Source organism: Poeciliopsis prolifica, unplaced genomic scaffold, assembly GCF_027474105.1.
Source record: "Poeciliopsis prolifica strain line A6 unplaced genomic scaffold, Auburn_PproV2 SCAFFOLD264, whole genome shotgun sequence".
In the NCBI taxonomy this organism is placed as follows: domain Eukaryota; kingdom Metazoa; phylum Chordata; class Actinopteri; order Cyprinodontiformes; family Poeciliidae; genus Poeciliopsis; species Poeciliopsis prolifica.
In genome coordinates, this window is record NW_026562639.1 from 35,011 (window position 1) to 52,442 (window position 17,432).

At 38.8% G+C, this 17,432-nt stretch overlaps 1 protein-coding gene across 1 annotated transcript in view; it reads right to left on the minus strand.

Annotated features, from left to right (window-relative positions):
• Nucleotides 1–461: 461 nt before the first annotated feature.
• LOC129357617 (neural cell adhesion molecule 2-like) overlaps nt 462–17,432 on the minus strand; it is a 42,558-nt gene continuing 25,587 nt past the window's right edge. Inside the window, 3 exon segments of the mRNA XM_055026710.1 lie at nt 462–2,541; nt 6,921–7,128; nt 13,677–13,686. Coding sequence (XP_054882685.1) covers nt 2,427–2,541; nt 6,921–7,128; nt 13,677–13,686 — 333 coding nt within the window. The 3' untranslated portion in view covers nt 462–2,426.

Genomic DNA, 17,432 nt, shown 5'->3' on the forward strand with positions numbered 1-17,432 from the left:
TTTGGGCCCTACTGCCGTCATCCATCCAGTGATTTGTTGTGTTTTTGAGTTAAAAATGTTTAAATTTGACAAGAAATGTGAAAATATCACTTGATAACTATGTGTTACTGAATGACTGGAAAAGTAATACCTAAACATCAACTATAAGGCTTAAAAAATAAATTTTAACCAAAAAAACAAAAAACAAAACTCAAATAAATAAGCAATGCTTAGCCTGGTGCCCGCCAGGCTTAAAATACACTGGTGGAAACCCTGCAGGTAAGAATAGTAGCAGTACAAATAGTAGCAATCTACAATTTCTTAAAAAGGAAATTTATCTGTAAAGAAAATTTTCACTAATTAGTTAAAAAGCATCTGTCCACTCAAAATCCTTCAGAGGGCCTCAAACGGCCCCCCTGCCGCACTTTGGACACCACACACCTGAACTTTTCATAACAAAAAGGTAAAAGGCAAGTCGCCACTCTCTTCTACCAGGACATGTTTATTTACAGCGGCAAAATGATACGAGTCACAAGTGATCCACAGGTACATACAGAGAAACATCGATAGTTCCCACTTCCTGCACAATTCAGCGGGGACAGTCCAGAGGACATGGGGACAGGGAGGACACATAATGTACACTGAGCTCAAACACGTCTGTTTTAACCCCTGACAGAACCGAAAGGATCGAGGAAACAAGAGTGGCTTCAGATTCATATCCAAATACAAAAAGAACATGTACAAACTGTATAGCCTCCAGGCACTGAGCGCCGGTATTTACAGTGATCATCGACAGGCAGCAGAACCAAATTCACATATGCAGGAACTCGTTTCAGTCTTGTTTTCTTTTTGCGGCGCTTCCCGGGTTGGAGATAAAAGCTCAGAGGCGGGGAGGGGATCACCCACCGTCCGGAAACAGAAAAACGCCTGGAACTGAAACCGAGCCGGATTTCCACTGGACTGAACTCTGAATCCATGAAGCCAGGATGAGCCGACGGTCGTGGACTTACGGTACAGTACGTGCAGATACATTCAACAGACATACATGCAACCTGAATGTTCACACACACACACACACGCATGTATGCACACACACTCACACACACACACATATGATAATGATGCGTTACACACCGACAGAACCAGATCTCTGTTTACTTCCAGGTTCCTGCATTTTATCAAGTAAAAAGACTCAATTTCCCTGAATTCCCAGTCCAGGAAGGAAAGAAAGGAAACAAGTAAGGGAGGGAGTAAGGACACAAGTCAGACAAGGAAGGAAACGAATGAAGGACAAATAAATAAGGAAAGATAAGAAGGAAAAAGGGAGCTAGGATAAAAAATGGAGGGAAAAAGTAAAAAGAAGGGAGATGAGGAAGAAAACAATTAAGGAAGTTAGTTAGGAGACAAGGAAGTAAAGGGAGTGGAGGACTGAAGGAATCAGGAAATAAGGAAAAAGGAAGAAAACAAAGATAGAAGATCAACTTTTAGGACAGAAAGTCTGACAATACAAACATTTTTTCTATTTTCTTATGTTCTGTCTGTTCCACATCAGTGAGTCCAGAGCAGCCGGCCGCCGCAGCATCACCGTGATCAGTCCACTCTCTCCGGCGCGAAAAGCAGCAAATCAGAAGCTGATTTCATGGAGCGAACCGCACGAAAGGGAGCGAAAAAAGGAAAGAAAAGGCACATTAATGCCATAATTACTGCCGTGGAATCGCTTCGGGGTTCGGTTTCCCTCAAGGGGAAGCAAATGAGCGGAAAAAGGAATATTACACCAGAACCTGAACGCAACGGGGAGAGGAAGTGAAACGAAGGCCAAGACTTCTGCACTGTGGAAAAAAAGACTTGTTTTAATATATTTACATAAAAGCTCTGTAAAATATCCAGGTTTTTTTCATCTATGTACAACACACAACGACATCAGAGAGAGTCCGAAACAGAAAAAGGTTTCCTTTCTTTTCAAAATAAAAGACAGATTTGGGATCAAAATGAAGTGTGTCCACGCTTTGGGTCACTTTCAGATCAAAAACACTTTTTTTAGTGTTTAGAAACATTTTTTGATTTGTTTCTACGTCTCCAAAGCATGAAAACACCAGGAGTTAAAAACAAAGATGGCGGCCGTTCCACAAACCGCCATGAAAACAATGAAAAGGAAATGTCTGAGGAGTTTCAATGAAAAGACAGAAAATAAAATAAAATACAATCATTTAAGAGGCTCCTACTGAACAAAATGCATTCTGGGTGTCAAAAAGTTTCCCTCCCGTTTCCTCTCTTTTAATTTTATTTACACATGCCTTTCATTCGGGCATTAATATAAACAGATATAGTATTTTGCTCCACTATTTTCACTTTTCCAGGCCGTTGGTCTCGTGATCCGAATGTTCTTTTGGTGGCGAGGGGAGCCGACCCCGTTCTTCTTTACCGTTACTTTATATATATATTTATCTCTAAGCCTTGCTGTCGTCCGGCTTTATGTGGATGCTGTTGTCGCTGTGTACTTTGATTTCAATCGTATCCGGCTTGAGAGACTCTTTGCCATTTTCCTCCTTCAGCGGCAGCTTCCTGCAGGAAGAGAAGTGGCGAGGCGACAGGAGGAGAGGTGAGGCTCACAGCTTTTCACCGTTCAAAACCAGAAACTAAAGGATTCAGGATGGAGCACAAACACTAAATGTGCACAGAAAACAGAGTGTTTTTCATTTAAAGCCCATGAATAATTTAGATTGTTCTTTAAATGCATGAATGTTGTTTTTTATTTCAGAAAAAACAACAAAGATTATAAATATTCCTGCTTCTTCAAAATGAGTCTGAACGATAGGATGCAAGTAAGGAAGGATGGAATGAAGGGAATAAGGACACAAGATAGGAAAGAAAAACAAAAGAAGGAAATAAGGAAAGGTGACAATAAGTTTTTCTAAGAGATTATTATTGCGATAAATTGTATTATTATCGTTCTGAGACCATTTTCAACACATTCTCAGAGATTCATTGAATTGACACTGAAACTGGAAGATATTTTAAATATCCAAAATAAACAAAACAATTAAAATCAATTATCTCCCAAAAAACAGAAGGTTGAAACAAAAACACCAAACTGAAGAAAGAAAAATCATAAAAAGAGTTTTAATTTATCATGTGATTAATTAATTGATTGATTAATTGTGACAGGCCTACACAGTACATAAGGAAGTTTGTGCTTCACAAAAACCATAAAACAATAGATTAATAAAAATTATTTAAAAAATAAAAATAAAGCGTCACAACAAAAAAGTTACATTTAAATACAAACACAAAAAAATACATTTTAAGAATCAATTTAATCTGGAAAAGTAACTTAATCCAGAGAATATGAGACACAAGTTAAGAATATAGGAAAGAAAAGATGAAAAAAGAAATAAAAACTATGTTTAAAATTTAGTCCATAAATGGAAACTTTTTTTAGCGGCCAGAAAACAAAATGGACGGTAAATATTAAAAAATGGAACAAAAAACATAAGACTTACAGCCAATTTAAAGGTAAACTTATTTCACAAAAATAAAAAATTAATGGGAAAAAAATGTCAAACAATATTTGTTGTAAATAATTTAGAATATTTGAAGAAAATGAACAAGAATGAAACACTTTGTGTCGCTTCTTTTGTTTGCTTTTATGTGAATTTCTATTTTAACAACCAAAAAACAGAAAAAGAGTGTTATGTACCGGCATGCAAAATTATAATGACTAAACTAAAGTAGAAACTAAAATCACCATGTTGGAAAAACATGGCGTCATTTTTCCAGTCATACGGGAGTGGCAGTATCATGATGTGGGAATGTTTTACTTCACAACGTCACAAAACAGATGGAGCAATCAGATAGGAGCATAATGATTGATAATCGATCACAAATCAAACAGCATTTTATGAAGTCCTAATGAACTGAATATGAACGTCTGAATTTATTTTGGTTTATGTGAATTTATAGAAGATCATAAACGGCTGAAAAGATTTTAAAAAATCTGTGCTTTTGTTTTTACTTCAACCATTAAAGTTAAATTTTTAAGTCCAAAAAGATTCAATTTTAAATCAACACAATTTACCTTCATTGACATCACTTCCTGTGTCCCTGAGTGAATCTTTAAACTAGGCTGCACATTTCAGCTGAGTTCAAAGGTCGCTGAGCTTTACTTTATTTTTTATTCTGACGACGCTCCTGGTGATCAATCAGGACAGTTTGATCGAGATCCATCTGTCAATTGAAGCTTCTGACGGAAAATGAGGCTCAATCAGCTGTGAAACTAAAGAAATGAGCATTTCCACAGCAACAGAGGATCTACGGGAACAAAACAGGCCAAAATTCACTAATAAATGTTTTTATGTTTATGCAAGATTTGATTTCACATTTTTCACTAAATGAAGGAAAGAAGATAGATGAAAAAAAGAAATAAATAAAAGGAAGGAAAACGTAAGAATAGAAGAACGAGTGAAAGGATAGAAGAAAGAAATGGAGGAAGGACAAATGGAAAATATGAAGGAAAGACACAAGGAAAGACCAAAACACAAGGAAGGAAAGAAGGAGATAAAAAATACAGAAAGGAAGGAACAAATTAGAAAAGAAAAAAGAGAAAAGCTGGAAGGAAAGAGAATAAAAGAATGAAGAAAGGAAATAAAAAAGGGAAGGATATAAAAATGAAAAAAGGTTGAATAAGAGAAACAACAAAGAAAGAAAGAATAAAAACTAGGAAAAATGAAAAGAGAAAAAGTGAAGGAATAGAAAAATGACAAGAGCAAAAAAGAGAAAAAGGAAGAAAAAAAGAAGTAGAAGAAGGAGGTAAAGCCACGATTAGGTTAATAAAACAAGAAAACAAGGAAAAGTACAAAAGGAAGACATGACAAGATGAAAGGAGGAAAGAAGGACACAAGAAGGGAAGTTAGGAAGAAAGGATGAAATATGGAAGGAGTGAAGGAAGGAAAGAACAAGAGGAAGAGTGATGGAGACTTTCAGATTCTCCAGATCTGAAACATAAACTGCATCAGGAACATTTGTTGAATTTTAACTCCAGACATTCAGATTTAGAGGATTCATTTCCATTTGATCCATCGTTAGAGAAAATCAATCCCTGCTCGCTTTAGAAACACGACAGCATCTGGAAACACAATCAGGTTGATGAATCAGTTTAATATCTGGCCAGTTCTTTAGATCAGCTAAAGAACTCAGAGTTCACCAGCGGGGCGAGCTTTGATATTCCAGCTCTTCATTAATAGAAATTTGTATTTATACAAGCAGCAAATGGTTGATTTTTACATCTGGGACGTGGTTTCATGATCTGCGGGGGAGTTTCCCAGCCAACCGGATCGTGAATGTAAAACAGTGACCTGCTGAACCTAATAAGCCCAAGTGTTGCTGCGGGCTGCGGGGGGCTTCCCCTCGCCTGATTGGTGGATGCTGGAGTGGCTGCAGAGTGGAGCCAATTTCATGTCTCATTAGCTTCATGCAAACCCAGATTGGACCTCAGATGGGGAGTTTCCTCACATCCTGGTTCCTCCTGCTTGGATGTAAATCAACACGAAATGCATTTCGGAGCTTTGAAATAGAAAAGTTGAAGTTGTACTCTTTACGCTTTACTTTCTAAATGTTTTAAAGCTGCAGCATGTTATTTTTAAGGTCTTAACGCCGCCAATCACTCTCATGTATGCAGTACTAAATATGCTAATGGTGGAGAAACACGTTAGCGCTGCTTCCATAAATACAACTTAACTTAAGACAATAAACTGTCAGAATCTTATTAAAGTTTGATATCTAACAGGTTTTCTGCAAAGAAATATCCCAGTTTTAAAATGGTAGCACCATTTTTTCAATGTTCTTTTAGTACCAGATGGAGACGGGATCCACTTTATTCCTGCTGTGCTCTTTACTTCAGGAAACAGTTGGTTTCTAGCAAAGCAAAACATGTGGGAGTTTAACTTTCACAGGATTAAAGGGAAAATATCACAACTATCTGTCTGTCAAAGCGAGACGGATGATCTAATTCACACGACAAGGTTCTCTGGTTTTTCTGGGAAATATCACTATGAAGATTTTTGCTTAAAGTATTTGCAGCTTAGGAAGCAAAGCTACATATTGATAGTATTAAGATTGTTTCTGATTAAATCTCCATCCGGCCTGATTGTCAGATTATGCAGAAATACTACAATACAGGATCAAGAATGTCAACATTTTGTCATAATATGGGTACAAAAACAGCAGCATTTCCAGTGGCTCTGTATCTGTCTGCAGTGTTTGCTAGTATGGAGTGTTTTGCGTGGCTCTGCTGTCCACACAGACTCACACTCTGCATGCAGTCTGAGCAGCCAGTCACTTAGTGACTCAGCAAAAGTCAAAGCCCCCTCCCTGCTCTTTCACACGGGCAGCATGGAAAAACAAAAAGCGGCTCCGCGGAGGCGAACCGAGGCCTCGTTTTATCCCGAGCTGTGAACTTCTACGCTGAGAAGAAGCGAAACACAGAAGCGGCTCATGCAGCAACAACACAGGCGACTGGAACGCCACAGCCAGCGCTACGGGCATGCAGATGAGGAGAGGACTCACAGCACAGTGGATGGAAGCACAGACGTTAGCCAGAAAGACATAATCAGAGACATACTGTGGTTGAAAGGGTGGTTGGGCGGCTGTTGTAGGTGTACCTACAGTAAACGGTAAAAAGAAGTCTCCTTTGCTCATTCGTAGCAAATAAAGGAGTGACATGAAAGGCAATTTGTGACATTTGACTAAACTGAGGGTTGATGATTTTCTCTCTCTTCAGCCCAAAGTAGGAAACAGTTTCTACAGATTTTCATTCGTCCCTTCAGGTCTCTAAGGTTGTTGATACACCCACAGCAGATGTTCCAAGCATGAAGGACCTGGCGACTTGCAAACATCAAAAACCCAAACAGTTGATCCAAGATTTGAGGGAGGAGGGGGATACTCACAGGTAGGCCGCCTTGCCCTCCTCCATCTCTTTGCCCTTGCCGCTGGTCGCCGTCTTCTTGCTGCAGAGCGTGCGAGTGATGCACATGAGCAGGCCGCAGTGGCGCAGGAAGAAGCAGCTGACGTCCACCAGCACCAGGAGCAGCAGCAGCGCTCCGAGGCCGAGGCCCACCACCGCGCCGAGCCCCAGGCCGCTGAACAGGGATTCTGCTAAGGCAGGGAACACACAGCCACGCACACCTGTTAGCTGACTCAGTCTGATACAAACGCAACATCCGTTTTCATCACCATCCAATAGAACCAAGCAGGCGAAGTGGATCCACAGCCTGAAGGAGATTTTTACAACATGTTTTGTGGGTCAGATCATTTCTGCCAAAATTTGACATTTGAAATTTAGAATTTAGTCAAAAAGTTCTAAATTCTAATCGTATTCTAATCTCATTAATATAAAAGTTGTCAGATTTTTTTTCAAGCAAATTCTCAACCTTTCAAACTCAGAAATTTCCATCTTTTTTCTGGAAAATTTCTCACATTAATCTCAAAATGTATAAGTTTTTTTCTCGTAAATTTAAAACTTTTGCAGCTCAAACATTTCCATATTTTTTGTGAAAAATTTCTCACATTAATCTCAAAATTTCAGTGTTTCCTTCCAAATTTAAATCAGCTTCAGTTGCAGCTGGGGGCCGCGCAGAATCAGTCCAGGGGCCACAAATAGTCCCTGTGCCACAGTTTGGACACCTTTTGTCAAGCTGTGGTCTGTGAAGTACTGCATGTGAATAATATGTAGAGTTAGCTTAGCAAACAATTGTGTTTAATAGGAAGAATAATAGACAAATAAAAGTAGTTTGATATTTTAATTGTAAATGCTGTGATGGTTTGTCTGATCGAAGCACAAAAATGTTGGTAGTTGAAGTCAGCTAAAAATACATAAAAGTATTTTTATTCTTGTTTAAAAAGGATTTTGAGGTTTTATTACAGATATATTGAGAGTAAATGAAGCTACAAGCGTCTGTGTTTTTCTTAGGAGAAGGAAAACCGAGAGGTTAAAGTTATGTGTTGGAGTCAGCAGGGAGTCTGAAGGACGATCCTGCTGGTCGGCTTCCTGCAGAGCAGAGGCTGAAGGTCGCAGCTCTCGCTATACATCCATATATTTAACACAAATGGAGTTAACTGCAATGTAAGAAAGGGAAAAAAGAAAGTAGAAACTTTCTCAGAATGACTCGAAGGTCAATGAATTCCTTCGAACTGAGCTGGAGAGTTTCCAAACTAATCCGCGATTCTCACTGGAGCCTGGAATAATCTTGAATATTAGCGTGAATCCCACAAAATCTCCTCCAAAACAAATCAATTCTGCCTTACAAAGTTTCCGCTATTTAGGATTAAAGTTTCAAAGACTTGAATACATAAGGAAAGGATCTGCGGCGATCCAGAAATGTTTTTGGTGATTTTGGTGTTTTGATTTGTTTTAAAACCTTTGGGTTTTTCAAGCGACAGGTTTGCGGGGCTGTGCGCCCTGCAGCCTCACATCTTCACTCAGCTTTACGTGGCGGCCGCCTGCATCTCTGCAGGGGAGATGTAGTGCATATTTCCCAACCCCACTGCTCCACAGAGCATCATTAACATGCTGATGTTTCAGCCTGAATCATTCGGTTGCCTCTCGTTTCACAGCTTGCAGCCAATAACGGGTTCATGTGGGGCAGAAACTCCACTTTTCACGCAGGGAAAAAACACGGCGGGCTCAGAGGAAGCCAGCGATGGATTGAATTAATAAAACAAATACATCAGGGTGGACAGTGCAGCGCGGCTCCCGTGGGGCAGGAATGAATAGAGCCGGGGCCTTAAGTGATCCTGGGGTTGAGCAAAGTGAAAAGAAGCAGTGAGGACGGCTGGAGGTCAGCGAGGCTGGGAGTAATCAGTGATTGCAGATAGACTCAACCTACCTGTTCAGATAAAGCTTCCAGTCAGAGGCTTAGCTTCTCTCTGTTGGCTGCTGGAGGACAGTGGCCTGCTTTACTCTCCATTTTCTACTAATACTCTCTCTGTTTGCTATTCTTGCTGTCGTTAACTTTATGCTTCCTCTTTTCTCTTTTTATGGAAAGTATTCGACTCAGTAGCTGCGTTTTCATTACAAATATATCCATATGTTTTGTTTCCATCAAATAAGTAATTACAGCGGTGAATGTAAACAGCTATATGAGTTCATAATCATGATTCAGCCAATCAGAGGAGGCTTTGGCGTCTTATTCAGACGGCTACGTACGCAGCGGCATTTGGGGGAAATTAGTTGGCCAATTTACAGAAAAAAGATGGATTCCAACATGTTAGACTGACAGAAATTATATGTAACATTATCTTCCTACAACTTCCTGTTGTCGTCTTCTTTGTTGTTTCTGCCAGTAGTAACTCATGATGTAAATTATGCGAAATATATCTATTTTGATACAGCTGAAAAACAAAAACACTACCTGTTTTACAGAAAAACATGAGTTTTTCAAAATTATCATTTATTTTGGGAAAATTTGTGTTTTCAGAGATTTTTTTCCTAAAGCTTTATAAATAAAATGCAGCTTGGTTGTTATTAGCATCTCTGCTAACGCTAAAACAACTTCCACTGCGTTTATTAATGCATGTTAATGAATATTTGGTTACAGTTATAACACTGAGGGTCCACTGTACATTTAATTTTATACAAATACAACTAAAATTGATTGGCTGGAGAAACATTTTCTCCAGCTAAAATGTTTGTTAGTCAAACAAGGAGAATTAGCAAAATAATCCAATGAGCAAAGGGTCAAGGTCCAGAACGTTCCACTAGTTGCCTGAAATCGTGATAAAGTTGTTGGTGAGAGCAAAATTGAGAACATATTCAAAGAGAGGATGAATGTGGGGTTTCACCCCTCAACAAGACAGGAGGAGGCCATATATAATTTGGACGCCGTCCAACTGAAAGCAAAACCCAGAGGGCTCACTGTAAACAATTTCAAGGTCCACAAAACAGCTTTATAGCCGTTATTAACGCACAAAACAAGAATTACAGAGGTCAAAAATATGTGCAGCAGAGGCCACAGTAACCCAGGAGAAAGCTCTTCCAGACAGGTTTTAATATGCAACCAGCAGAGGAAGTTCAAATTAATTAACCCTGAACATTGCATCTGAACTCAAACACAGGCAGAGAGGCTTTAAGTGAAACAGGAGCGTTCCTACGGGACAATGTCAGGATACCAGGGTACTGTTGACATTTGGAGCTGGAAGGAAACAACAGGAACTAAGAAAAAGAGAAAAAAAAAAAAAAAAAGGTATAAAATTCTGCAATAAGATGTTGGATCAATAAGAGACCTAAAATAATCACAAACAACAAAATGAATCGTTCAAAAATCAGTGGAATATGAGAAGAACATTTCAAATCAATCTATAAAATATGCAGAAAAAAAGAAAAGCAACAAATAATGACCCATAATTGAGAAAACATTGTTCGAGGTGACCTATAAAGTCAGGACAGATCTACAGCGAACAAAACATGATCATTATATCTGTTTTAAAACAAGATCATTATTAGATCAGGAGATTTCTGTCTATTTTGAGCTTCCGTCAAATGAGCTGTCACTTTAAATCCAAATAAGCTGCTGCTGGCCACGCCCCCAATTCAATGTTTACATTTGCACATGAAAATGTCTGCAAACTGATGAGTAATTATACAACTATACGTCTCTGAAAAGCAGAAGTGGAGCCTCATGCACAACCAGCAAAAACGTAGGAAGTGTTTTCTGGCTGAAAGTCAACAGCAAAACACAACTGAGAAAACGATTGTGTTGCTAGGGAATGGGCGGAGCTCCACTGGGGTTGCTAGGTAACGGGCGGAGCTCCACTGGGGTTGCTAGGTAACGGGCAGTGCCTGCTGATTTGTGACATTTTTAAAACAGCCCATTTTCCAGACACCAAAAAGCTTTGACTTATTGCCCACTATTGTTTTTTTTTAAGCCAAATGGGAGCAAAAATAAATGTGAAATACGAATGTTGAATAATATTCAAAATGGTTATGAAATGAACACAATTGTGAGCAATTAAAAACAGCTAGTAGTTGACCCGGTGCATGTCTTGTTCCTCGGTTCAGAACCTGATTGCTTCTGCACCCACAGTGGGAACCTGAACCCAGATGACTCTCATGTCTGTGGCTTTGTTCTCGACTCGCAGCCGAAGCGTCAGACAGCAGAGCCTGGCAGCGATCCCAGGCACAAAGACACTGAACCTGGTGGCAAAGGGAGCTCTAATTAAAACTCTTTGCTTTTCCGCAAAGCACAGCAACGTGGGATTTGCAACTTCAAGTCCAGATCAATTTCTTTTTTCATTGCCACAGGCGGCTGTTTTCTGTTTTACCCTTTTGAAGGTTGATTTGAGCTAATTTGGCTGCGGAAGCTGCAGATTTTCCAAAAGAAACACTGAGCAAACGCTTCACTCAGTCATCGTCAGTCTGCTGCAGATTTAACCTAAAAAATAAACCTAAAAAAATCTCTGAAAATGTTCTTGTTAAGTTTTGTCATTTAGCCAAATTTTAGAAACTAACTATGTTGCAATTTTTCAATGAACTAAAAAATAGTTTTCTGCGAAACGACAAAACTCATAATTACTTCAGAAAATGTATATCTTTTGTTACATTTTCACCGATGAGATAGTGATGCATAACGGTCCTTTCTGTACTGGAATCTACAGAAACACAGGAAGGCTCACTTTACCTGACCAGTTGTTTATCATATTGTGTTTGACTGGTGTGATTTTAGATTATGCCATTCTGTGTCACTATTGGCTGTAATTTAAAAAACAACAAGAAAAAAAAAGATGCGAGTCGGAAGGACCTACATTTGCGCTCTCAACATTTCTCTCCAGAAGACTTTGAGTCATTTGTACGAGCAAAAATAACCAAGGCTCTAACAGGTGATTGTTACCTTAGCAAGCTAAAAATAAATGCCGTGGTGAAAGTTTTTATCCACAAAGCGCCTAAACCGTGTTGCTGCTGCAGCACAAAACGCCGGGAAGAACATCAGAGAACAGCGCTAGAAACTCTGTTATAGAGTAAACAAAAACTAAACAACCTATTACTTTATTGTTTTTACATCTAAAATAAATATTTCTCACTTATGTTGCCACTACTAATTATGGATCCTTTAAAATAAACACCTAAATTAAATCAATCTGTGTGTCATAAATCTCTACAATATGAGGGCCAAAACTGTAAAAATAATGTGTCGATATATAAAAAACAGAAAACATTATAGCTCTTGCCTCATAACTTATTTTCCTCAGCAGTGCCGCTCAGTTATGTCGAACATGTTTCTATTTAAATCTCCCAACAGGGGAAGTGGTTGTCTCCACTCTGTTGCGTCTGTGGCGACCGCGCTGCAGCACCGTTTCTTATTTCATGCTCTCTGGCCGGAGGTCAGTCGGCTAGAAACGGCCTGAATGCTTCCCTGCATGACGTTTTTAATCACATCTACATTTCAGACTCAAAGCGGCAATGAAAGAAACTCAATCTGGTAAACTAATGCCGCCTGACGACTATTTGTTGATTTCAAAGACATGAATGGAACATTTTCCGCTGCTGTCAAATTTATTTGGCTGTCAATTTTCAATTTCAGTTCACAATGTAATTTAGCTTGTCTTCTGTCATCTGTACTTTACTTGAAATCATGACAGAGCAATAATAACCATCATTATTGCTGTCTTCTCTGTAATTTCTTTCTATTCTGCTAATATTGCTGAAAAACCTCTTTTCCATCATGACAGTTTAACCTTTTTCACTTTATTTTATCATCATATTTTAAACATTTTTGTTCTTTGTTCCCAGTTGTCATTGTTACATATGTTGACTTCCTGTTGCTGTGGTTCGGTTATGCGTTGTGTACATTTTGGTAAACACTAATAGACTTAAAAATTGCATCAGAATGAAAAAAAGAGAAAATTAATTGACTTTAATGTTTGGTAGTTACATAAACTGCTCCAGAAAAACATTCCTCTTCTTTGTAATATTATAGAAATATCATTTTTGCTTATAATTTGAAGTAAAGTTTCACGGGTAACTATTGAAATAAAACTCAAACATTCACACCTGAAACTTGTTAATTTTAGTGTATTTAACTTTTCTCCCGCTGCTCTGAACCTCCTGATTATTCCATCAGATACTGATTTCTAAACTCTTGTTTTTGTTTCCAAATGAATATGAACTTGTTTTTCTCTTTTTTTGCATTATTTGAAGTCTGACAGCATTGCATCGTTGCCGTTATTTTTCTGCAAATAAATACTAAAATTTTGCTTGGAATTTCAGAGACATGTTCCCAGCAGTTCATAGAATAAAAGAACAATGCTCATTTAACATATAACTACAAGAAGTAAAATCAGGTCTTTTATTTTTTAGAGCTGTATACTTAATGGGATGTTCTACTTTTCACAGTGATTTACTTTGCAAATTTAGACATTAAAGCAACAAAGATCAATTGGATGGATGACTGTTTTGTGTTATCACGTCAAGGCAAAGTCTTTGGGCAGGAAATCGTTTGGCGTTTTCTCAAACTTCCCCAGAGTGGGAGCGCAGCAGCCATTAATTCCTATTTCTCTGCTCTATTAACCCCTTTCCTGGCTTCCTCTGATTACCTGTTGATCTATAGGCCTATTAGCAGCATTATTCAACAAGCAGACATCCAAGAGTATGGGTGGCACCTGAAGACATTCATATACATCTCTGACAATAACATCTCGTTAGGCCTGACCTGTGATTGACTGTCTATAGATTGGACCTGCGAGGAACTGACTCAATTAATAATGACCAGAGCAGAGCTCATTGATTGTGACATTAGTGGGGATAAACATGATCGTTAAGGGATGGGTGTGAGGATTCATTTGCATGGCTCGTCTGATATGTGACGAGGAGGCCTGAGGGGAAACTTTCTTTGAGGAGGGCCTCAGAAAGCGAAACTTAATAATTAAACTCAGCTCGGCTCGAAGGAGAGGGATGAGTCGTCTCTTTTGTCAATTTCCTCGGAGGAAGCATTCGATCCCGGACGAAACTCGAGTGCACTCAAGAGCCGGCGAAGAAATAACGAAAAAGCATGGGAAATTGCTGCGAACGCACAAGCATACGGCATTTTTAACAATCTACCTCAAAGGAAAAGATTTGGTCCACTTTTAGTAATCGCTGCTATCTGTCCGAGAAGAATCAAGACCTTGATCTTCGTAGCTAAAATCTGATCTTAAAACAGCCAGAAAAACAGAAATATAAGAGAAATGTTAGTGGGTCGGGTTGCTGGGCAGGTTTCTTGAACATGAGTTGATCCTGTACATTTAATCGTCAGGCAACGTTTTGACGCCATTTTCTCAATAATGTCAAAATCTCCAAGAAACTCTTTGCTGAAGAATGAAAGCAGTTTGAATGGGTTTCCCACCCGGTACCACAGAGGGTTGTCCAATAAAGTGGCCAGTGAGTGTATGTTATGGTGAAAAATGAAAGGTCTTCGCTTGGTTTCTTTTCATTATTCCCTCCTTGCGTATTTTAACTTTTAATACTCAAATATTAAATTAACAATCATAGCTATGGCTAATTTAAAACCTCATAAAATCTTTGGAAACTCAAGCATAGAGTTGTAAAATCCATCAGGTAATGAATCCATTGGATGGAAAAAAAAGAGATAATCATGGCTAAATTAACCGCCAGCCCTTTTCTTTTGGTATCTTCCTCCCACAGTCGGGTTTGATTCTTTTCTGCTCTCTGCTGACGAGACGCTGATGAAGAGACGGACGTACTGCGAACACACTGTGTCACGATGTGTACACAGTATTCAGTTGATTTGAAGGGGCCACATCAAAGTTAGTTCACCTCGATTGTAAGAATTGGTGCTTTTAAACTTCAGGAAGATTTCCACAGATCTGCTGTGTTTTGATTGGTTGATGCACAATTTTTAAATATTGCATGAGAAAAGCTTGAAGGAAATGACAAAATTCAACTCCTCAACAAAAGTGGCTTTTTGGAAAAAGAGCTAATGCACCCAAAAGGGAATGGAGACACATTTGAAATGGCCTAGTCCAATCCTCCAGGATGTAAGGGAACTAGGAGAAAATCTGCGCCTTACCAGGGGCACGAAACCCCCAAAAGCTTTAAATTCTGGGTGTGTTCGTCCAGTTTGGAGGGACAACCCTACTGTTTCTGAGTTGTGTGGTCTGTGCAGGCTGATCAATGCTAACTCTTGTTTAACACAAGAGCATCAACATCTGAACAGCTTCAGCCATTGTTTACATCCAGATTTACAGAGTCGAGCTTCTTCTGGTGCAGATTTATGACGTAAAAGTTGGATAAAATGCGACATGACGGGTCCGATTGAGGAAACACGATTTACTATCACATACGGAAATGAAGAAATTGGACATTTAGCTATCCAGGAAAAAGTGAAATATGAGCAAAAACTAAATTAAAAATCACATTTTCCTGTAATCTGAATGCATCATTTAACAGAACTCTAAATATTAAGGGTTAATCTTTGGCACCATGTAAAAAACACCAATGATCCAGGAGTAAAAATAGAGCCTCTCCTGAAAATGAGCAGCTAAGTGAACTCAGTGTGAAGTCTTGTTTTACCAGTTGAGGCGTTTAGCAAAGATTAAATGTGTTTATCTCACAGCAGTCTAGAGACAGTAATCCTTGCTTTATCACATCTCAGCTCAATTATTGTAATGGACTCCTTTTCCAGGCTGCTGTTTTTTGCTTACAGCTTCTATTTTTATGTTGGTTTTTTTCGTCATTCATTACATTTTTGCTACTTTGCTTGTTGCTTCCAAAGTAAACTTGATTTTGATCTCTGTGTAGATTCAGGAAGTTGACTTTTTGAAGGTCAGTCTGCACCACAGGAAGGTGAGACGTCCATAAACACGAAGCCACTGGCATCTGGTGAGGTGGGTTTTCCTCTGATTGAGGCGTCCCGACAGACCAGCTGTCCCGCCACTTAAATTGAGGAAGCTGAGCAGGAAACGGCGCATGTTGAGTTGCCTGTTCATCAGAACATGAAGCTGCAGAGGATTTATTCCATATTTGCTGGGAACCAGCAGCGATCTCAGCCTAAATGTAATCAGGGAGCATTTCCACCTTGTGACGTTATGCATCCTAATCTCCAGACAGTTCAAAACTCCTTAATGGCTGTAAACTGACTCTCCTTGTGCGTATTGGAGCTGCTTGTTGTGGTGATAGTCGGTACTATTGCATATCAAACTTGGTGTTTGGCTCATTTCTCTGCTTTTCAGGATGACATTGATATCGTCTCTTTGTCGCTGCGCTCAGAAACCCAATCCTCTGATCGCTGTGGGATTATCTGCTCTATGAATAAATAAGTCACATCAGCTGGGATCTTATATCATACTGGTACACCAGTGAGTACATTACAGGCATTATTATGTTGACTGCGGCATATTTTACACAAAGCAAACAAACAGAAGTCTTTGATTACAGTTCTGTTTACAGTTAAATCCCCGTCGTTGCGTTTGCATGAATCCCTCAAGACGGTTTGATTTACATGCCTGATAATCGGGGAACTGGCTTAGAGGCACGTTAAGCCGCAGATGGAGCTTTTTATCTTGGCGTTGGTTGTTAATCGGAAAAGAAATGCTTTTTCTTCAGAACTGAAACAGATTCTCTCTGGGACATATAAGTTCATGTTGGTATTCTTTCAAATGAATGATGCTGCGGTTTAAAATTATTCACATTAGCAAACAGCACATATGGATATTTTTGCTTATTTCAACTGTATGAAGTTCTTCAAATGTCCAGTGAGCAAAAAAAACAAAAACATTTCTTCATAACAACTCGAACTTTCAATATCTAGCAAGTTATTCTCACAAATTACCATCTATTAAAAGAGTGTTTCATCAGATTAAACAGAAGTAAAACCTGCTTCCCGCAAGGACAGGAGTGAAATTTCCCATGATGCATTTTTATACAATAATAATAATAATAAAAACTGGATAACTGATAATAGTTGGGCAAATGTTTGAGCATTTTTTCTGCTATAATAAATACACAAAGTGAAATAGATTGACATCATACTGGGAGTTAAAGCCTCTCCGACTAAATAAAAATATGAGTTTAAAATATTAAAATAGGAAGCTCTGACTGTAGTTTTGATTCACTGGGATTACTTCCTGAAATACCAACAATAAAAAAATAAATAAAAAGTTTTGCTCAAGCTTGGAAAAGAGGAGAAAAGCCTGTCAAGATCATTCTCCCCCCCCCAAGTGCTTTGATGAGATTATTACAAAGAAAATCCATCACAGCTGTTTCAATCAAAGCCTCTTTATGACGCATGAAGCAAAAAATAAATAAATGAATAAAAATAAAGCCAGGAAATAAATGCAACAGCCACAAGAAAGCTGGGCAGCGGCAGACCGGTCCGGCTGCAGGGGAATCAAGAAAACATCAAACTACTTCATTTTCTGCTGGCTCCAGCTGGATGTAAGTGGTTTTATTTCAGATTTAGATTTTTTTT